The sequence below is a fragment of the Aulonocara stuartgranti genome (genome assembly GCF_965226115.1).
Source record: "Aulonocara stuartgranti genome assembly, chromosome: 2".
Taxonomy (NCBI): domain Eukaryota; kingdom Metazoa; phylum Chordata; class Actinopteri; order Cichliformes; family Cichlidae; genus Aulonocara; species Aulonocara stuartgranti.
This window is the reverse complement of record NC_138940.1, coordinates 36,453,625-36,475,762: the sequence shown is the minus strand read 5'-3', so window position 1 is coordinate 36,475,762 and position 22,138 is coordinate 36,453,625. Positions and strand designations below refer to the sequence as shown.

The 22,138-nt window shown below is 41.0% G+C and overlaps 2 protein-coding genes across 3 annotated transcripts; both read left to right on the top strand.

The window, feature by feature from the left end:
- The first annotated feature begins 2,952 nt into the window (after nt 1–2,952).
- Nucleotides 2,953–13,323, top strand: tspan6 (tetraspanin 6). 2 transcript variants are annotated; one of them, XM_082544834.1, is made up of 9 exons: nt 2,953–3,056; nt 3,164–3,270; nt 6,893–7,081; nt 7,163–7,237; nt 7,558–7,650; nt 7,885–8,040; nt 8,158–8,241; nt 12,521–12,605; nt 12,697–13,323. In XM_082544834.1, the coding sequence occupies exons 2-8, from the start codon at nt 3,184–3,186 to the stop codon at nt 12,587–12,589; spliced, it is 753 nt and encodes a 250-aa protein (XP_082400960.1). In that variant the 5' UTR covers nt 2,953–3,056; nt 3,164–3,183; the 3' UTR covers nt 12,590–12,605; nt 12,697–13,323. The 2 variants fall into 2 exon arrangements, with proteins under 2 accessions (XP_082400960.1, XP_082400959.1); XM_082544833.1 differs by lacking the exon at nt 2,953–3,056 and having other exon boundaries at nt 3,063–3,270.
- A 2,801-nt stretch (nt 13,324–16,124) lies between these two features.
- Nucleotides 16,125–17,856, top strand: mid1ip1l (MID1 interacting protein 1, like). The gene is made up of 2 exons (XM_082558448.1): nt 16,125–16,285; nt 16,621–17,856. The coding sequence occupies exon 2, from the start codon at nt 16,693–16,695 to the stop codon at nt 17,167–17,169; it is 477 nt and encodes a 158-aa protein (XP_082414574.1). The 5' UTR covers nt 16,125–16,285; nt 16,621–16,692; the 3' UTR covers nt 17,170–17,856.
- Nucleotides 17,857–22,138: the final 4,282 nt, after the last annotated feature.

Here is a 22,138-nt window from a genome sequence, read left to right as displayed (position 1 = left end):
TGTGTGTGTGTGTTTCCACCCATCGCTGCATTAAACATGATTAAAAATCTTTTATAAACTCCACCCTTCAACTCATGCAAGAAGTAGGCCTATACGCTAATTCACTTGCAGCAGCAGATTTTTTAGGCTGCCATCTGATATATACAATGGCACTGGAGTTATCAGCTGTTATGGATCTTTATTTCATAATCTCATAATGTTATTTCAGTGACATCACGCCTGATGGGTTTTTGTTTTTTTCGTTTTGTTTTGTTTTAATGAAACGGGCTACTTTCAAAATAAACTTACAAAATGCTCCAAATATGTCCCCCCACAATACACAACACTTACAAAGAGCTCACGGTCTAGTAGTAATTAAATGTAGCACTATTTAATGCGACGCTTTGTTTTTTTAAAAGGATCATCACATGTAATTTGTTTAGAAAATCGCACGAGGAGAGCACGATGCAAGTAGAAATTCAATTTGGAGAACGAAAAAAAGCATCAGTCTTTGTGTTTATCTTCAACTAAGCGCATATTTACAAGGCTGCTCTGACTGCTGTGACGCGTGTGTCACATCCACATCAGCAGAAGGAAGCTAATTATAAGGACTGTAAAGACCGACTGCAGGAGACAGGAAGTAGCGGTGCTACTGTCAAAATAAAAGCACGTGGACACAGCGCAGCCCTGACAAATGTGAAGCAAGCAGTGGTGTTATAGTGTGTAATAGCTTATTAATTAATAATTGAATAGCACTCTGTTCTGCAAGCCAGCAAATCTCTTCCAGTCTGCACCAGCCTGTCTGCACCTTTTTAAGCCCTTAACATTAAATGTGCAGTAAAATACTGGCTGCTGTTTGCAAACTGCAGGACCATGTCTTCAGGGGGCTGGTGATGTCATAGATTGATATACAATTTTCAGATTAATTTTTAAATTATTGATTCAAAATAAATGATTTATCGTTTCATACTGAGCTTCTAGTAAAGTGTATATTTGTTTCAATAATGCCTTAGTTATTCCAGGACAAAAACAATGAGCCATTGTCCTTCTACAACAAGGTCATACTCATGTGAACATACCTAGAAAACCAATCCAGTTTATAGGCCTCAGAAGAAAGCTGTGACTACTGAACTGTAAAATTGTAGCTGATCTCAAACCTTAACTCATAATATACCAAAGACAAAATAATCAACTTCCGGTGGTGTTTGAAATAAGATAAATGTGAGCTTTGTTGAAAAGGTTGAGCACTGCAAGGGTCGGGGAAAATAGTTGAAAAACAAACAAATTAACAAAAAACATGCTTGTCTGTAAACTTGTGGAACAGTCAGAACAGGAGAAAAATCTATATGCTAGTATTATAGTAAAACTGGGATTTCTTATTTATCAGTGAAAAATGTAAAGCAGCACCATCTCTGTAAAATCTGAACACCTGGTCTGGTCAAGTTCTTAGAGGCTGAAAAGCACTCAACAGATTCTTTAAAGACAAAAAAAGACATTTAGAATTAAGTTTATTTTAAAAAAAAAGTCCTTATTAAATCTCTGGTCCAGCCTTCAATGAGTGATCCACACTTTGTGTCAAGATTGGCTGTGTGGCAGGCAGGCAAGCAGGAGTGGTGGACTCAAAATGCAGGACTCAGACACGGAAGTTAAACTTAAGCGCAGCTTTATTGCTGGGAAAAACCTCGTATTAACTAAACTCACCAAAAGACCAACAAAAGTCTGAACACAGGACGGAAACACTGGAAAAGAAATACTAAACTGGCGCAGGTGATTAAACACAGAAGCAGAACACACAGCTAGCTGAGGGTACGAGGCGACAGGGAACGCAGGAAAACACAGGGCTTATATACACAGGGGAGTAATCGGGGAATGGAAAACAGGAGGGAGACACAGCTGGGAGGGTTTGGGCTAACGAGACACGGGAGCTAGACACACTGAGATGAGGCACAACCTTTCACAATAAAACGGGAAACAGGAAACAGACACTGAACTGAACTTATACTAAACGAGAGACACAACCTAAGAACTAATCCCTCACAAAGAATAACTGAAACATAGAATAATACTAATAAACAAAGCATGACAAAAGGATCAGAATACAAACCATAATACAAAGGAATATAAGAACTGAAAATGCTGGGTCAAAATGACCCAGGACCGTGACACTTTGCAAATTTGCCTCAGACCCAAACGCTACACAGCAAGTGGATAACTCAGTTGATCAAAATCACACTATAAACCCTGCACAGCCAAAAAGCCACAATCATGAATACCACAGCAAACTGGGACAACTGCAATTCTTGGAAGTCAGAACCATTTCTTATGGGGATGGGATGTAATTAGCCAGGAATTGCTAAATTTATGAGCTTCTGGGCTCATGCTGCAGCCTGTTTTACAAAAAACAAATGGCCTTATGAGATAACAAATGATTAAGAGATTAAACATACAATCATTAGAATAACTTGGTGACAGGTCTGTTGACAGGACTCCTCCACCCCTATATGTGGGGTCTAAACACAGAAACAAATCCTAAAAAATGGTCTATCCTGGCAAGGAAAATGAAAACTACTGCTGCACAGGCAGAATCACTCACAGGTAAACAGCCATTCACTAACTCCCAGTCCCTCACTAAGTAAAGGAAGCACCCAGCCTCTCCTCCATGCGCAGGAACAGCTGGTAACACTAAAAGCTGTGAACATTTCCCACCTCTTGCACCTCCTTATGGTTCCATCAGCTGGTATTGGTCTAGAAATGCTTGCCATACAGTATCACTCCTGTGCAGGAAGGCTAACATCAGCAGAAAACAAGAAGAAATTAATTGTATTGAAAAACTGAAGCAGTAAATGACTTCACATCAAACAGTCCGAGTGGGACCCTGTGGCGGCCCAATTCTGCCCCCGGACCGCATGTTGGACACCGTTTCCCTTAAAAAAAAAAAACAAAAAAAAAAACCCGTCGCAGCTGGGCTTTTATTTTGATAGCTGTTTGCGCGTGTGGTGTTTTACCGCTGTCGCTGTTGCGGACTTGACGCTAGTCTGTCCAGCTGAGCTGTTTATCCTCCAGGAAAGTGAGTCTGGGTAAGTGACGACACTTCCCCCTCTCTCCTCAGATCCAGAACTTTTTTCCCTTCTTCTCTCTTCGTTTCTGGACGCTGGGAAGTGAAGTTTTTTCCTCTTTTTTTCAGTTAAAAAACTAAACTCCAACATGTCGCCACCGTCTCGCCGGCTTCAGACGAAGCCAGTGATTACCTGCCTGAAGACTTTCCTCATATCCTACAGCCTAATTTTCTGGGTGAGTCGCCGGACTTGCAAAAGGGAAGGGGAGTAGGGGGCTACAGGCTAACGAAGGAGCAACAATGGGCTCCGAGCAGCGGCTTTGCCAACGAGGCTCACGACACGGTTTCTTGAAATCACTGCACAAGTTAAATTTTCTGAAAAAAATGTCCACGAGTCAGAGTAGAGATAGTTTTATGTCGACGGTAATAACCACTTGTGGAAAAAAATCCACCCAGTGTTCGCCTTTATTACCCCTGGAAGTTGCCGTTAGCCGTTAAAGTACACTAATAAAGTCACTAATGCACTTCTCAAACCTCAGTGTCACTTTTTATTTTGTTTGTTTTTGTTTTTTTAACGGATATTTAATAAAGTAAATACATTACATCTTATGTCTGACTGAAACTTAATTAAACTTAATGTTTAATTAACTACGAGGAAATTAATATTGTGACCCGATCCCAGGTGACTTGTGGAAGGCTTTTAATTTGACTGCATTCCTCCCGTTTCTCCGTTAAACTGTTAAAATTGTTGACCTTGTGCCACATTACTGCTAAACATTCGGGATGCATTCATATATCTGCTTTGAGACCATTTTTTCTTGTGAGATAACATATCGTGACTTGTGTAAACTAGAGCCAGACAAAGTGTGGGACAAGGCACCTGGTCGCCTGTATAATCGGCTATAGTGGTTATTTTGCTCATTTACCAGTCCATCAGTAGAACTAGCAAACATTTTGGGCAGTAGTCGATGCCATTAGATGTATGTTGTTGGTTTACTTTGTTTTTGTTGCCACACTCTCATCACAGTGTCCTTTGGCCTTTAGCCAGTGTAAAATTGGTGTTACACAGCAGATTGACCGTCATCACTCTGTGATCAGTTACCTTTGTTACACCCCTTGGCAGATAAATCAGTACACTGCTATTAATGTCTGATAAAAGAGTCTTGCAGTAACTCTGGGGAATAAAAACTCTCAGTTTGTGTTGCTGTTAACCTGTGCTGCCATATAGTGATCATCTCATCCTAGCATTTCATCTCATCTAGTTCTCAGTTTTTTGTTCCCCTTTTCTTTTTAATGCACAGCTGTTGTTCAAAACCTCTGCATACTTCTCAGATTAGAGGATTTGATGTACGGCTTCAACTAGTAATTTTTCTTCCACACAGTTTGCTGAAACTGTTATTTTTTTTATGAGTAGATGATTAATGGTTTTGTCTGAAAATGTCAGAGATAATTTGATGATTGCAGCTCAGTTTCATATCATGATAAGATGACATTTCATTGAAGCTGGGTTTTTATATACACGTGCAACAAGAATACTACATGAGATGATTTATGGAATAAAACCCAGATTGGAGTGCAGAATAACTCTTCAGATTTCTTGTTTACTCTAAACAAAACTGTTTAAAGCTCCACAGTTAATCATTTAATTTTGTACATAGATTATTTCATTTGATCTAGTGCTAATTTGCAGCTGTGGTTGGATGGTTTTCCTTAGGGAAGTACAAATGTTTAGAAGAAAAATGCAGTTTTTCATTTTTATTAATGAATTTATTTTGGGCCCCCCTTTTTTTTTCTTCTTCTTTTTTTTTTTTTTTTTTTTTTTTTTTTTTTGGTGGGGCTAGTGAAAAAGTGCATTGGGCAACTTGTTGCCACTTCCTCTTTTTGTACCAGTGACTGTGTTTCCACCAGCCACTTCCCCTTTGAAGCAAACTTTTAAAGATGGTGATGTTTTTAGCTTCTCCAATCCAAGCCGGTTTGTTTTACACCGTGACAGCGAAGCTGAATTAGTAAGTGTTTAATTAAAGATGTGCGTGTGCAAACTGCAAGCTTAGACTCTCAGATATTTGGTTAAACTTTGCTGTAGGCTCACAGCAGTCAGCGTGTCTCCAGCAACAATAACAGCAGGGATGAGCCTACAGGGGCTCAAAGCTTACTTGTTTTTGTTTTTTTGTTTGTTTGTTTTTAACTAGTGGTATATAAATTAACTGACTTTTGTGGGCCAATTTAAAAAAATAAATAAATAAAAGGGCACAAAAGTCTGATATAGTGGCCTACAGAGGATCAACTATTCTGTTTACAATGCCTCATTTTAATATAATGACCCAACTTTCAGTTAACACACTGTCTGAAGAGTTAATCAGCCAAAACAGATCAAATTGATCTTCAGTGTCTTTCCTGCATTAGAAACATGTTGGCAACTCCAAATGACAATGTAATCTGATCATAATTAAAAACATTTAAATAGGGGTTTCATAAACTTATGCATAAAATATTTTTTTTACTAATCAGATTGCCAGAAGTTACAGCAAAATGCACTGTTTATCAGCAGGGGGGGTGATGACGTTGATCAAAAGTGGTTTTACTTTGATTTCCTGACTCAGGTTAAAACGTGTTTATCAGGAACAAGTAAATGCAACTACTTAATGTTGTTGCTTTAACTATACACAGGCTTATTTTGAAGTAGGAAAAACCCTGATCTAATTTGCACATTTTTAAAAAGCAGAGCAATTATCACCTGTTATCATCTTCAGGTAATATATCAGTGAAACCCTGCTTCCCTTTGTTATTTACAGGAGTAAAAAAACTGAATATATCTTCAAATTAGAGCTTGTGGTTTAAATTTCTGCAGTTGGGAAATAACATGTTTTATTATTTTCACAGTTTAATAACCAAAAATAAACGCAACAGTAATTTCTTGTTGCCGGACCCATTTACGCTTAAATCACGTTTCTTCACAAAACGAAACAAACAAACACAAGCTTGTCTGTGGAGGAAAACAGATGCTTACAGTTGTTCTCAGTGTTAGTCTTTGCTCTGAGCAAACAGCCCTGTGAGGCTCCTGCTTCTGCTAACACAGAGTTCAGGGCTGTGCTTTTATCTGACAATTTATTGCTGCTGCCTGGCTGAGCCGATGCCTCCCCTCAGGCTAATGACTTGTGTGGGGGAGCGTTAAAGGAAAAGCTGCTGAGATTGAGATTAAATCACAGACTGAGGCTCGAATCCCAGGCGTGTTCTTACTAAAACACGCGAGGCGGGTAGATGAATAATCCACAGCATATTAAGCGTGTATTGTGAACGGAAAGGCTGTATCCTGTTTGCCTCAGATACAATCTACCCCCTGCCTCATCTACATTTGCTCCCCTGAGATCAGTGCAGATTTAATAAAGGAAGTCGCTAAGGGAAATTGTGTTTTCTCTGGATGCAGACCGACACGGTTCTCAAGTAAAAGTGAGATTCAAGGTAGATCACCAGTCTGTCAGAGTACATACACATGCAGAATAATAGATTTAAAATGTTTTTAAGTGTCTATAATTACCAAAAAATGGTTTTATTATCATATGTGACAAAAAAGAGATCTTTATATTTTGGAAGCTGAAGTCAGTAGATATTTCCCCCCCTGGTGATCCACAGATAAATTAATTAGCTTTCTCTTTCTTTAATTAAGCTGCTCATTGTTTATGATTTTCCCTAGAGCTACATAATAAATTGAAATGAAATGATTGTGTTCCTGAATGCTAACCACACTCTTAAGTAACTGGTTGGGCTTGACCCGTATCAGTCACAGGTCCTAAAAGCCTTCCTTGCGTTTCTCTGTTGATCTTTGATTCTTGAGCTGACTCGCTCTTCTGTTGTCTCCAGGTCACAGGCGTGATCCTGCTGGCCGTTGGCGTGTGGGGGAAGGTAAGCTTGGAGACCTATTTCTCCCTGGCTGCTGAGGAGAGCACCAACGCGCCATATGTCCTCATCGGGACCGGAGCCATCATCGTTATCTTCGGACTGTTCGGCTGCTTCGCCACATGCCGTGGCAGCCCGTGGATGCTCAAACTGGTCGGTGAAAGAGCAGTAGGAAACATTCCCAGTCTCAGAAATAACCTTGCATGACTGTTTTTTGTCTTTTGTGTTTCTCAGTATGCCATGTTTTTGACCTTGGTCTTCCTGGCTGAGCTCGTGGCTGGAGTTTCAGGCTTCATCTTCAGGCATGAGGTGAGGAAATGGAAATATTTTTTGACATGAGGTGGGTTAAACTTACAGTTGGTACGCTTGAATCAAAATGAAACTGTAACATGACACTGAGGGAATGTTTGTCATTTATTTTCATGGGTGAAAGTTTCTTGAAACAGGTTAAAACAAGTTCAACATCACAAACGGTGAAGTCGTGCAATCACATGAGCGTGTGCAGCGTCTGCAGCGAAAAGATGAATACCACTATTGTGATACCCGTTATCTCTGTCAGGTTTCAGCTAGCACAACTCAAAGTCAACCCCTCTGTTATGTATGTGACGCCTTTATTTTGAACTCATCAGATCAAAGCCACACTGGACAACGGCTATAAAAACGCAGTGATAAAGTACAACGGCACGGAGAGCAAGAATCCAGTGGACACCATCCAGAGGAATGTAAGTGGGAGATTTTCCATCACCCTAGTGGCGTTGCATTTATCTGACTTTATGTTTCTCTGTACACACCAGAGGGCTCTTGTTTATATGAACATTTTAAAGGTCAACTCAACACTGAACGCACAGGAGCACTCTCCTTGAACCATGTTGCTCTCATCACTGTCTTCTCAAAGGGAGAATCCACAACATAGCTTTGTTTTCTTTTTTTTTTTTGTTGTGACTCTTTGCTTTTAGTTGCACTGCTGCGGGGTGTATAATTACACAGACTGGAACAATACAAAGTACTTTCAAGAGAAAGGCATCCCGGTCAGCTGCTGTAAAGACAGCGATAACTGCTCACCAGAAACACTGAAGGATCTTGCCAAGGCTGAGAATGTGGTGTACACAACGGTGAGTTTGGAACAAGCAGTTCATCTCAAAGATGGTCAGCTGTATTTGTAAAAGGTTTTGGTTCAATATAACTTTGTTTAATTCTGAGGGTTTTTTTTGTTTTTTCCTGTTGTGAAGGGCTGCTTTGTGCTGGTAAGCACCACAATGGAGAACAACCTGGGAATAATTGCTGGGATTTCTTTTGGAATTGCCTTCTTTCAGGTATGTCTAATATTCTGTTATATGGAAACCGTTTGTGGCTACAAACCAAAGAAAAGCTGAACAATTGAAGCCGGATGTAGGAACCAATTAGTATTGTTTTTCTTGAAGTAATAACCAACCTATGTTAATTCAGTTAAATGTGATTTATGTAGTGCCAATTCACAGCGGTCACCCCAAGCCACTTTATATTATAAGGTGAAGACCCTAAAATGTTAGAGAGAGAGCCCAACAACCAAATTATCCTATGAGCAAGGACTTGGTGACTGTGGGAAGAAAGAACGCCCAGCAAAACCACCCTCGGGGAGAGGCAACCACAGAGAGGCGAGGACAGAACACAAACTGTGGGAGAGTAGACAAAAGTTTGTGACGTGCAGTATTGGCATGTAAACACGTCAGGATTGAAAAGAGGAGTGGAGAAAAATCCTCACTGTATTAATGTGACTATGGGAATGTTTCAGGCTCACCTGATCCTGCTTTAACAAAAAGGAATGTTTTAAGCCTAAGGAATCGCAGCAGTCTGCCTCAAAGTAATAAGTATAAGAAAAGGTTTTTCATCGTCACTTTGAGACAGGATGTTTCTACTCTCTGTTCTATTAATGAAAAAGCTCAGTTTTCACCACGTTAGGATGAAAATAAAAGGACGGGCAGATCAGCTGGAGGGTTTGTCTTGAATTTTTTTTATTTTTATTTTGCTGTGACCCACCTCTACTAACCAACAAACAGGAACACAGCAGGAAATGATTTCCAACAGTGAGAGAAAATCTAGTTGAAATGTGGCAACATAAGCTTGTTTGTGTGATGTGTTCTCCAGCTGTTCTCAAGACTGCACCAAGGGGGACGTAGCATGGAGACCTAGAGCAGAGCCACAGCGGCTGTGCATCTTGGCTCTGATTCAGCAGTTATTCCCCTCATACAGTCTACATTCTGATATCAGACTCAAGTTTATTGAGCCACGTTGCCCAGTGTGCATTGCTAAAATCACTTGTACAGTGGGGCAAAAAAGTATTTAGTCAGCCACCGATTGTGCAAGTTCCCCCACTTAAAACGATGACAGAGGTCAGTAATTTGCACCAGAGGTACACTTCAACTGTGAGAGACAGAATGTGAAAAAAAAAAATCCATGAATCCACATGGTAGGATTTGTAAAGAATTTATTCGTAAATTAGGGTGGAAAATAAGTATTTGGTCAATAACAAAAATACAACTCAATACTTTGTAACATAACCTTTGTTGGCAATAACAGAGGTCAAACGTTTACTATAGGTCTTTACCAGGTTTGCACACACAGTAGCTGGTATTTTGGCCCATTCCTCCATGCAGATCTTCTCGAGAGCAGTGATGTTTTGGGGTTGTCGCCGAGCAACACGGACTTTCAACTCCCGCCACAGATTTTCTATGGGGTTGAGGTCTGGCGACTGGCTAGGCCACTCCAGGACTTTCAAATGCTTCTTACGGAGCCACTCCTTTGTTGCCCGGGCGGTGTGTTTTGGATCATTGTCATGTTGGAAGACCCAGCCTCGTTTCATCTTCAAAGTTCTCACTGATGGAAGGAGGTTTTGGCTCAAAATCTCACGATCAGAATCAGAATCAGAATGGGGTTTATTGCCAAATGTTGAGCAGGTTTACAACATTAGGAAATTGCTGCGGTGCTTCAGTGCAAACATAGTGTCATAAATAGCACTTCCACAGGCGTTGTAGTCCTGTAGTTAAGGAGCTCTTCTCTGGTGTACGAGTATCCAGAGGAGTATCCAGAGGAGTCCCCAGACACAGAAGAAATGCACAAAAACAAAACAAAAGTAACGCACTGAAGCACCAGGGCGACCATCCGCGGCGCCATCTTGGCCAGATACATGGCCCCATTCATTCTGTCCTTAACACGGATCAGTCGTCCTGTCCCCTTGGCAGAAAAACAGCCCCATAGCATGATGTTTCCACCTCCATGCTTCACAGTAGGCATGGTGTTCTTGGGATGCAACTCAGTATTCTTCTTCCTCCAAACACGACGAGTTGAGTTTATACCAAAAAGTTCTACTTTGGTTTCATCTGACCACATGACATTCTCCCAATCCTCTGCTGTATCATCCATGTGCTCTCTGGCAAACTTCAGACGGGCCTGGACATGCACTGGCTTCAGCAGCGGAACACGTCTGGCACTGCGGGATTTGATTCCCTGCCGTTGTAGTGTGTTACTGATGGTGACCTTTGTTACTTTGGTCCCAGCTCTCTGCAGGTCATTCACCAGGTCCCCCCGTGTGGTTCTGGGATCTTTGCTCACCGTTCTCATGATCATTTTGACCCCACGGGATGAGATCTTGTGTGGAGCCCCAGATCGAGGGAGATTATCAGTGGTCTTGTATGTCTTCCATTTTCTGATGATTGCTCCCACAGTTGATTTTTTCACACCAAGCTGCTTGCCTATTGTAGATTCACTCTTCCCAGTCTGGTGCAGGTCTACAATACTTTTCCTGGTGTCCTTCGAAAGCTCTTTGGTCTTGGCCATGGCGGAGTTTGGAGTCTGACTGTTTGAGGCTGTGGACAGGTGTATTTTATACAGATGATGAGTTCAAACAGGTGCCATTCATACAGGTAACGAGTGGGGGACAGAAAAGCTTCTTACAGAAGACGTTACAGGTCTGTGAGAGCCAGAGATTTTCCTTGTTTGAGGTGACCAAATACTTATTTTCCACCCTGATTTACAAACAAATTCTTTACAAATCCTACCATGTGGATTCATGGATTTTTTTTTTCACATTCTGTCTCTCACAGTTGAAGTGTACCTCTGGTGCAAATTACTGACCTCTGTCATCATTTTAAGTGGGGGAACTTGCACAATCGGTGGCTGACTAAATACTTTTTTGCCCCACTGTAGGTCATTTTTGCACAAAGCAGCAACATGCCGCTCCAAAGGTGGCCACTTGAGACAAGCCCCGAAATCAAGCCAGTCACCATAGTCTCCCGTGAATCGATATTTAAAGCATTTATAAAGCCATAAAATTTGGGAATTACCCCAAATTCTTTTCATACCTCCACTTAATAAGCATCTTTCACAGATGCTATATTATCGACTGGTTCTTTGTCATGCTGAAGTTTTTGTATACTTCTTTTCCACCATTGTAGCACAGGTGTGGAGAAGGATCTTCCTAGTTCTTTCAGAGTGACTCACAGTGTAGTTAATGTTTACAGTTACTTGTAGCCTGTCTGAGCATTAGTGTGGCTGCTCCATGCAAAGCTCTGACTTAGAGTAAGTGAAGGTTATAAGTGGAAAACTGTGCAACTTGTGGTTCTGCGGTATAGCCACAGTTTTCCAGTCATACGAGAAGTCAAGTCACTTTTATTTAAGTAGACTTGACCCAAGTGCTTTCCAGTTAAGACAAATGTAAAATCTTTCCAAGTCTCCAGAAACCAACACAAAACCTGAGTAAACAAACAACATTGCTACAGTAATGATGAAAGTCATTTAAATACCCAGTTTAAACAGCCCCTAAATCAAATGGGTCACTATAATCACCCATGTTTTACATTTATTTCAAACATGAGCCATAAGGAAAGAATAGTTAGAAAACATGTTTAAATTACCGTAACATTGTCTGATTATTCATCTAGTAATTTTTTTTTGTCACTGACCTTGGTTGTCGGGGCAGGAGTCTAAGCATAGACACCCAGACATCTTCTCCAGCTCCTCACAGACGTGTTCTCAAACCAGCTGAGAGACAGTATCTGTCAAACATGTCCTGGGTCTGCCCCCTGGCCTCCTCCCAATTGAAAGTGCTTGAAACACCTCACATAGGAGGCGTCCCAGGAGGCATTTCTAATTCCTGTCTCTTATATCCACGATGCCCACAGCTCGTGGACATTAGTGAGAGCAGGAACGCAGATCGACGGGTAACTGAACAGCTTTGCTTTTACATTCAGCTCTCTTCTCCTCAGCAGATCAGTACAGCTGCCACGTTATCCAGCATCCATCCACACAAAAATATCAAAACCCAGGAATTAACAAAGTATAAGAAAGAGAATCATTTAAACGTTGACTTAAAAAAAAAACTAAAAATGGGACAAAAGAACAGAATAATTTAATGCAGATGTCATGCGTCTTGCTAATGAATACAAGATGTAAGTAAATCTGTGAAAACACAAAGGAAGTAATTGTTGCTTGTTTTGTTTTTGTTTTTTTTGTTATGTTTTGTTTTTTAAGTAATTTAAGGTTTCAGGAAGCCATAGAAAATTTTTTTTCAGATGTCAGTTTGGGCCACAGATTGAAATTTGTGTACTGTGGTTTCAGCTCATTGGGATGTTCCTGGCCTGCTGCTTGTCTCGATACATCACCAACAACCAGTATGAGATGGTCTAACAGTCACCTGCCACAGGTATGTCTTTTATGAGGGAGTTATCATAACAGCAAGTCATACAGATTGTTCTGAGGAGGATTTGTAACGGTCTTTCTGCTTCTATTTGCAGGTCACTGATGAGCCGGTCCTGGTACGAACTGAGTTGGGATTTTAATATTTTGTCTTTGTGTTTCTTATCATGTAATTTTAGAGATGGAAGACACTCACCGCTTTTTCTTTTATTCAATCTCACCAATGCACAAGGGAATCATGTCTGCGGAGCATCAAAAAGGGAGAATACTCGGAACTTGGTGTGACCAAAGATAAAACATTTCACAGGTCATTTGTTATTCTGGGAGTAAATTAGGGAAATTACATTTAGTGTTTATGTTGTGTATTAGTGTCACTTTTTTATTTGAGTTAATTTGACAGCAACATTTTCATTTCTTGTTTCGCAGTTGCCTTGTGTTATAATTTTTTCACTAGTAGTCTGTAGCTGAGCAGATGAAATGTAGACAATAATAAGCTGTTAATGTTAAACGTCTGTATCTTTATGTGTGAAGCCTTTATAAGCCCTAGAAATGGACAGGTCACCTTCCTGAAATCAAGTACAAATGATTTATAGGAGCTGTGTGGGAAAGCCAGCCCTACCAATTATGTGTGCCAACTACACCTGACTTCTTACCACAGTTTTCAGTGTTAGTGTTATTCTTGTGTGGATGCATGTGAAATACTTGAAAATAAAAGATGAAATCCAGTGTCTCTGACAGTGTGCGTTCTTAGCAACTGTCTGTACAGCTGTTTGCTCACAAAAAAAGAAAGAAACACAAATATTCTGGCAGCAGGTGATTTTTGGCAGACAAACATGCCCTGGATATTTGGGGCCTTTAGAAGAATGCTAATAAACTTCAAGATATGAAAGCATCTCTGTTTTTCAGTGGAAGACAACTTTATGGATTTAAATAGCATGTTTGATGTGCGATTAAAGTAACTGCACATAAAAATACAAAATACTAAAAATGCCTGAATGATCAAATAAGAATTTACCATCCACTTTGTCAAGATTCCCTTTTTTTTTTCCCCCCATAATGCACTCGAATTGCATCTGTAACGTAAAGACCTGTCACACAGTTACACTATTAAACTACACACTAAAAACACAGTGCGGCCTTGAACTTTCATCCATGGCTGTGGCTGACAGCCAGGAAAACCAGACTCCCCTTCATTACCTAACTTCTATAATTTGCAGGGGTGAAGTTAAAGGGTGAACACCACATTGTTCTTCACTTCTACCACTCAGCATAGTAAAAGATGTAAACGGCTGTAACAAGGCTACACGCTGTCAGCTCGATCACCTCGTTGTTGAATCTCGTGCTTCACTGCAGCTGTTGTATTTTCTCTGGCTAGTCGTTTCTCCTGATGTGTATGAAGGTGGTAGGTCTTTGCACAATGGTTTGATATTTCATTCAAATAAACCTTTTTTCGTTCTAAAAAGCCTTGGGGGAAAAAATTATTATTGTGGCCAAAGAATAAAAGCACAACCTACGTCTCTTTAATTTCAGGTTTAACTGTTTGCACAGCAAACGAAACAGTCACTGGGTGTAGCTGACATGATGTGCATGTGCAGGAGGTATAACCACCAGTTATACCTCTGTGCTTTGGTAATATGCCGTTGTTGACAAAATAAATATCAACACAGTCTATGCTGATTGAACTCTAAACTTCTACAAAGGCCTGAGAGATGTTGCTCATTTGCAGTTTGTTAAATAAAGTTTCCTTAGACTTGGTGCGTAGTGCTGTTAATCCTACAGCGTCACTGAGTTAGATGAGCAGTAGTGGAATGTAACTTAGTACATTTAAACTGTGTTTCTGAACTCTGATACTTGACACTGCTTGTTTTATGTTTTCTGGTGCTCGCTTGCTACAACTTGCTTAATTGCATCATTTAATACTTGCATGAACTCATGTTAACTTACAGGATATGAGCACATAAATATTTTATGGGAGAAAAGAATGTGTTTGGGTATTTGGGCCCCATTCCTTCAACAAGGAGAGTGAATTTGAAGACAGTAAGTGTTTCATGAAGTTCCAGAGAATAGTTATCAATGATAGGCACACTCGGACACACGGAACCATACAATCACACATTAAATGCTTCTAAGAAAATTTAGTTGATGTTCATTAAAATAAAAATGAGCATATGTAGAAAACTGTGACATTTTAGTGCCCTTATAGCGCTTTATTGCCCTGAGGTAACCAGTTTCTGGTGGGGTCAAATTTGATTTGCATGATGTTTGACGCAAGGACACAGACCATTTCTGTAGCTTTGCCTCTGTACACCAACACATTAGACTGTAAATAAATAATTGAATTCATGCTGATGAATACAAGCAGGCTTCTATAAATATGTATAAGCTTTGGCTATTGCTCACAGCTTAGACACAGGCAACTTGTGCCATGCTTTTCAAAGCACTGACTGCTGGTTTTACTCAGGAAAATTGCAGGTGAAACTAATCCAATAATGCAGGGATGTCAAACTCATTTTACATGACGCACCAAATGCAGCTCCACTTTGATCCTTAGTGTGGCAAATGAATGACACTCTTCCCTTTGTCAGTGTAAAGAAGTTTCAACTTCACATTTAATCCCTTAGATATCTTAATATAAGAAAAATTTGTGCAATTTCAACAGTTTTTCTACAAGATAAAGAAATGCTGCTGTAGTAAATAAAAAAAGCCCGCCAGCATGACTCTTTGGGCTTAAATTGGAAGAAATAAGTGTGTAAATTCACAGTAAATTATCCTGTAATTATAAAACAGAAAATTGTTATTTTACAGAAAATGTCCTTTTTTGTTTGGATCTTTTTTTCTTCTTTTACTGTGGACCTAAACAAAACAGAAATGTCTACTTTTCTGTGATTTTATTGTTTATTTATTAATTAAATTAACTGCTGCACTAAGATTGGCATCGAGGGAGATCTTTATCAGTGGGGAAAGCTGTAAAACTCGTGAAAATACAGCTAAAAGCCTGAAATTTATGCCAGACTTTTAGGGACACCCGTGACACAGTGGATGCTCCACCTGGTGACACGTGCTGCTCCTGGGGTCATGTGTCGTTTGGATGAGTGTATTGCATCAGCGAGGACGCTTCAGTTGAACCGACACAACTTAACCGCCAGGCGGCAGTGCTGTGCAAGATATATACAAACCAATAAAGGACGGAGAGTGAGCGTGTGTGGGGGGATGGGGGGGATCACACTATGCTTAGTTGAATCTTAAACCATCTATGAGTTCAACTCTTGACAAACCCGACGTGCAAAGAGCTGCACGGAGACTTACACCAGTGTTGCCTTCAGGGGACAAACGGCCCGGAAAAGATGAGCAGTAAACAGGGTGCAGCTAATCGCAGGCGAGCCCAGAACAAACATGTTTGAGTGGCTGCTGCCAGATCTCATTTCATTGGTCAATTTTGGATCAGACGCTGCAGAAGCCCCGCCTGCAGTTGTCATGCAGCCCAACTGGCTCTGCAGTAAAACCCAAAGAGGCCGGACTTTCAGTCCTTCCTACCGCCCAACCCGGCTGCTGGGTATAAAAACAGCGCTTATCTGTCAGTCAGCTGAAGAAATTTTCATTTTTCTTCCCAGCGGGTGCTGTACGCTGCCTGAGAAAACTTGAGTTAACCAACCAGGACACCAGGCAAGCTTTCCCTCAGGTTTCCAGGTCAGTCTTTTACTCAGTGCCTCTCTAACTGAAGGGATGTTTGAATTTCAGCAGCAGGAAATCGAGGTCATAGTGATGCGCTTCGGGCATGATGGTATAGATTGGAAGCATACGGAAGTCTTATTCATCTGTTTTCTATTAGAGATGTCAGCTCGCGGTGTCGGTCCCCTGCAGCCAGGCTTTAGTCCGGCGTGCTGCAGGTGTTTTATTGTCCGTGCTGATTATGTAAAGCTGTCTCAGAGGGATTTGCCCTTGCTGTGCTGCATTTCTGCAGAGTCTGCTCAATCTCCCTGCACCTTTCCTGCATCCTAATCATCCCTCCCTTCATCTTGCAGATCACCAGCCAAACAGCTCTGCCTTTAAAGATCCACCCGTCTGCGCTACACTGTAACCTTACAGCCTTCAAAATGATGCAGATCAGCAGCGACTCCGTCGGCAACAAGCACTCCCTCATTAACGTCATGCACCGCTTCATAGCGGCCACCAACAACATGGACGAGACCATCATGGTGCCGAGCCTGCTGCGAGACATGCCGCTGGACGAGCAGCAGGCTAACAACAACAACGAACCGCCGTGCAGCAACAAGCAGAGGGACATGTACGAGCATTACCTGCTGCTCAAGTCCATAAAGAACGACATGGAGTGGGGCCTGCTGAAGAGGGAGGTGAGCAGCGGTGCCAGCTTCCTAGAGATGGCGGTGAAGCAGGAAGAGCAGCAGGCGGTGAAGGGAGACATACACGTGGATGACAACGCTGACCTGCAGCATCAGTTTCATTATCACCTCAGAGGACTGTTTGGCGTGCTGTCCAAGCTGACCATGCAGGCAGACCACCTCACCAACAGGTACAAGAGGGAAATTGGAGGAGGAAACTTCATGAGATAGAAGTAACTGCATCTGTTTTCCTCGCCCTTTTCTCCTCAAACTGACTTGAAATAGTGAGGTGTTTTGTGATGGGTCAGATCTCTTCCAAAACTCTCAGATGGACAGTAAACTGACCAGGGCAACCACTCCTGGCTTCTCCTGCTACTGAATAACACTCAAACTTCAATCCTGCTCCTCCGCCCCCTCCCATCAAATGAATAAAATAAATAAATAAACCAGTGATCCCTGCGCATGTCGTCAGCCTGCCTCTTCTGGAGAGGCTGGCATGTTCGTGCTTGGTGGAGGTTTACTGAATCAAGTCCTGATGAAGCACAGCTCTGATTTTAGGCAGAACATTTTCCCTCACGTGATCTGCATTTCAAATTTACATGAATTTCAAGTTGAAGTGAATAAAGTTTCTGCCCATAGGAGATATTGAATGCTGGCTATTCTGTCCCTCCTTGTAAAAATGGTCATTTTATTAAAGCTGAGCTGAAGGGTTCCTGCCTGCAGAGGTTTTAAAGCGTTCCACTCAATGCTACAACAAGGTGTGCCTTGACTTTTTGTACCATACCATGTTCAATTCCTTCCCACATTGTCACTGTAAGTTGTTCATTATATAGCTTAAATGTTTGTCTATGGAAACTTAATTTGAAAATCCAATTTTATATTGATGCAATAAAATGGAAATAAACATGAAGCTAATAATGTTTGTCTTGTCTGTCATTAGTAACAGGAAGGATGTTCAGACTCTCTCAAGTAGCCTGCCTATAAATAGATGTTTACCTCAATCTCTGCTCAGATGTAAACTAGTCTCTGATGTGACATTCCTGGCGAAAGATGATACTTTAGCTAAACTTCTGAGGGGAAACCCTTAAAACGTATAGATGTTGGTCCGGCCTGTGCAATGTTAATATTTTAACATGAGTATGCGGATGTTGCAAGATAATTCTAGAAGGGTTTTAGCTGGGCGTGGCAATTTTGGCACTAAATGAGTAAGCAGTGCTGGGATCTCAACACCATTTAATCTTGTATCTGATGCAACTTGCCTGGAGTCTGTTTTAAGCACTTCAGTATATCATCTAAAGTACATGGGCACAAGTTTATATTTTTTTTTTAAAAGTGTAATTGGACTCTTACCTCAATGCATATTCAGGCCAAGTTGCTTAAATCCTTAAAGTTGACTTGGCTGAAATCAAAATGCCAACAATCGGTTTCAGAATGTTAAACCCTAAACTTTCCCATCAGAACTGAATAATCCTGAAACAAAGTTCAAATCTCACACTGTACAAATGGTAGCTGCAAGAGGACAAGTGGCAGTAAAGCAAACTGAGCCATCACGGTTGATAAGACTTTATTTGGGTGAGACAAATTTGATAAATAATAAAACAGCAAATGGTGACAGAGAACATGGTCTGAACCTCAAGTAGTTTTGGAAGATTTGCTTCATCACATTTAGTTGATCTAAATGTTAAGTTGCTCCAACCAGAAGCCCATCCATCCATCAATCCATCCATCGCTGAGTAAAGCCCTCCCCTTAGCAACAGCTCCACCAAGAGCAGCCAATCCAGTTGCAGAGACTCCCTCCCCCTCCCTCTTTTCTCTCTCAAAGGCACAGCAGTGATTAAGAGATTGTAATGTGGTGAGGGCCATCCAGGAAGCAATGGGTCCAACACACTGGCGCTCCTCTGGCGAGCAGCAGCGAGGACGCTGGGGTCAGGGAGTTTGCATGGAAAGTGCTGTGGCGAGAGGCTGCAGTTCTCCTCTGTCTCCTCTCACAATGGGCCTCACAGATGGCTGCGAATCAAAATGGCTGTGCTGGTCAGTGTGCCTCAGCCCACTCAGATAAACTGGGTTAACCCAACTGGTGACAGCTGGCCACATGGGGAATTAAAAAAAAAGAAATGCAACCTTTACACTGATCTAATTTATAACTAAGAAATAAATCCATGGGCATGTTTGCCTGTCTGTTCATTTATTTTTATTCTATTTCTAACTTTGCTTTAATTTGATGCTTGTAAAAATCCACTGTACACACCATCAAATGATTAGAGATTAGCTTTTAATATAATGGAGTTCTTAGCTGGTACACAGTAAACAGCTGGTGGAGACCGAAAACTGAGCTTTAAGAGTAGATATTGGAATTACAATGTCCAGTTATATACAGTTAGGTCCATAATTTGTTGGACAAAGACACAGTTTTCATAGTTTTACCTTTGTAACCCAAATCTGGAGGTTTTGCAAATGTTTTGAATTAACTGTTCAGGAGTTATTGCACAGCACTCCATTTTTAGAGGCTCAAAATTAATTGGACAAACTAATATATTAAATATGAGGACTGGTTTTAATTCTTGGATGAAAATCATTTGCAGACAATGACTACCCAATGTTTGAAATCCATGGACATGACCAATTGCTGTGCTTCCTCCATTGAGGTGCTCCTTTTCCTCTGCCCGGCTTCAGTTGTTGCTTGAATTTGGGTCTCTCGGCATTCACTTTTGTATTTAATGACTGAAAAGCTGTTCTACTGGCCTCAGATCAGGTGAGTGACTTAACTATTGAGTATTATCCCAGTTCTTTAATTGAAAAATTCCTGTTTTGCTCCGTGTGCTCCTGTGGTGGTGAACAGTAGCACCAACAAATTGGTGTCTTTTGCCTGGCAACAAATTAGTGATCTAACTGTGCAAACACAGCTACAGTAATGTTGCTCTGTGCCCATGCAGACTTCTGAATGTCTATATAAGCAAATGTTTGCTCAGAAGTTTGCTTGTTTTAACAGCTTTGCATGTGGCTACAAAACAAGTGTTGCAGGTTTACACTATGCCGGCCACTTGGTTATGGTGTTCCATGTATGCCCTGCCTGCTAGCATCTTGCACCCTGCGGTTATGTGCAGGATTGTCTCAGGGGCATCTTTACACAGCCTGCACCTGGGGTCTTGCATCGTGTGGTAGACCCCAGCCTCTATGGATCTTGTCTTCAGAGCTTGTTCCTGTGCTGTCTTTGAGTCCAGCTCTGTCCAGCCACTGGTACATTGAAGATATTTATATTTAACCCACCCTCCATCATCCATCCTTTTAACCATTTATCTACTTATCCTGTTGTGGACAAGAGGCAGGGTACATCCTGGACATCACAGATTTTTCAGATTTTAAGGATTTAGCTTGTGAAATATTTTAATCTCTTAGGTAGGAGCAGGTCTTAAGTAACCTCTGACACCAGGGAAACTATCTTTTAGCACTCAAACTGTCTGAAACATATTCTATTTTAAAAAATCAAGGGTTTACTACACTAAATTATTTGTTTAGTCAGACATTTCTTCCTGTAAACTAGTGAAATCCTTGTAATGTTGTTTTCCAGCCAAACAAATCTCCAATGGTCTGAACCATGACACTGATATTCTGTAATACAGCTCGGACTGCAAAAGTCTCCCAGGTCACGTTAATGTCTTGAGAAACCCGAGAGCAAATGGTTGTGACCGCTGAGTACACTGCAGATTTCAAGATGCTCCACAGCGGTGATGAGGAAGTGCTGTTTCACCAGGCGGTGACACTTTATGCTTCACTGGCTGGGTTATATTTCAAATGTTAGATGGCTCTTTGTGTTATATAATCCGTTTTAATTCATCATAGTTGTGTCTATAAAAAGGAACCCCAGTGTAAATGTTCTTCAGATATCTGATATTTTTGGCACAGGTGGGGTGTTCCAACGTGTTTTTGGCAACGTGACCGGCAGACCTAGGGACATGGCAGTCATTTGGTGTTGAAAGGACTGCTTGGATGGCAGATCTCTGCCCAGCTCCGCTTGCCAGCATGAGGCTGCGTGACTGGAGACGTGGCAGCGGCTGCTGTCACTTCTCCCAGGAGCAATTTCTATTGCTCAACAGCTGTAAAACTCCAGTCTGACGCGAATAAAGAGCCAGACAGAGCAGGTCAATTTAACCTCACACAGGCACAGGAGCACCAATGATCACAAATATAGCCTTAGATCTGCTCTTACAGTACCATTATATACAATATCTCCCTGGCGCACCTACAACATGTTTGCTCTTATCACTTCCTTACCTGCATGTTGACGTTTTTATGGTGACAACATTGCTCCCTGAGCAAACACCTTAGCACATTCACTGTAATGTTTGCTTTAATAGGCCAGCACGTTTCAAAACCTCTGAGTTCTCACCAAGGAAGCATTTATTTAAGTCAAAGAAAAGGCCTCACACAGGCTCTCACCTTTCTATCAATGGTGGAAGAAACATTGTGATTTGCTCAAAAAGAACCCACGCTGTAGTTTTATTCTTCATGGGGTTTTTTTGTAATATATATGCAACTCTATTTTTAATTTTGCAATATGACCCACAGCATGCAGCTTCAAATGAACATAAAATGAAATAAAAGGCTGTAAAAATACGAGATGCAGATATGAAAATAAGTACGAGGTATCAAAGTATAAATATGAATCACACAAAATATCTTCACAATACAAGTATATTTACAATTATTACAAGCTTTTGAACCCCAAGTTAATCACACATCATTACTTTGAGTGCTCAGTAAGATTAGAAAAAGCACAATATAAATGCAATTATGTCACCAGGAGAAACTAACGAGAGGTTAAAAGCAGTGTTACCAGCATCTACAAATACTCTGCCGTTCAGGTTTGAACTCAGGTAGAGGTACAAAAAGTACAGAAAGTAAAAGTGTTCATCAGACAGCAGAAGGTGCGAGATTACTGCCGCTGAGACTTCAAGCTGAAATCAGTGTATTTATTGTTCCAGCAGGTTATAGGTTAACCTGCATCACGCCAGCTGATCTTGCACGTAACCCTGCAATAAAAAGGCAATCTCGGCGGCTATATCTACTGTCAGCATGTGACCCACGTCACAAACCTCGCTAAGATATCCACGAGGACATATTTTAACTCTGAGTTTAAAACATCAATGATAAATAAATGTGTGAAAAAGTGTTCAAATTAAAATTAAAGTGCGTATGCTGC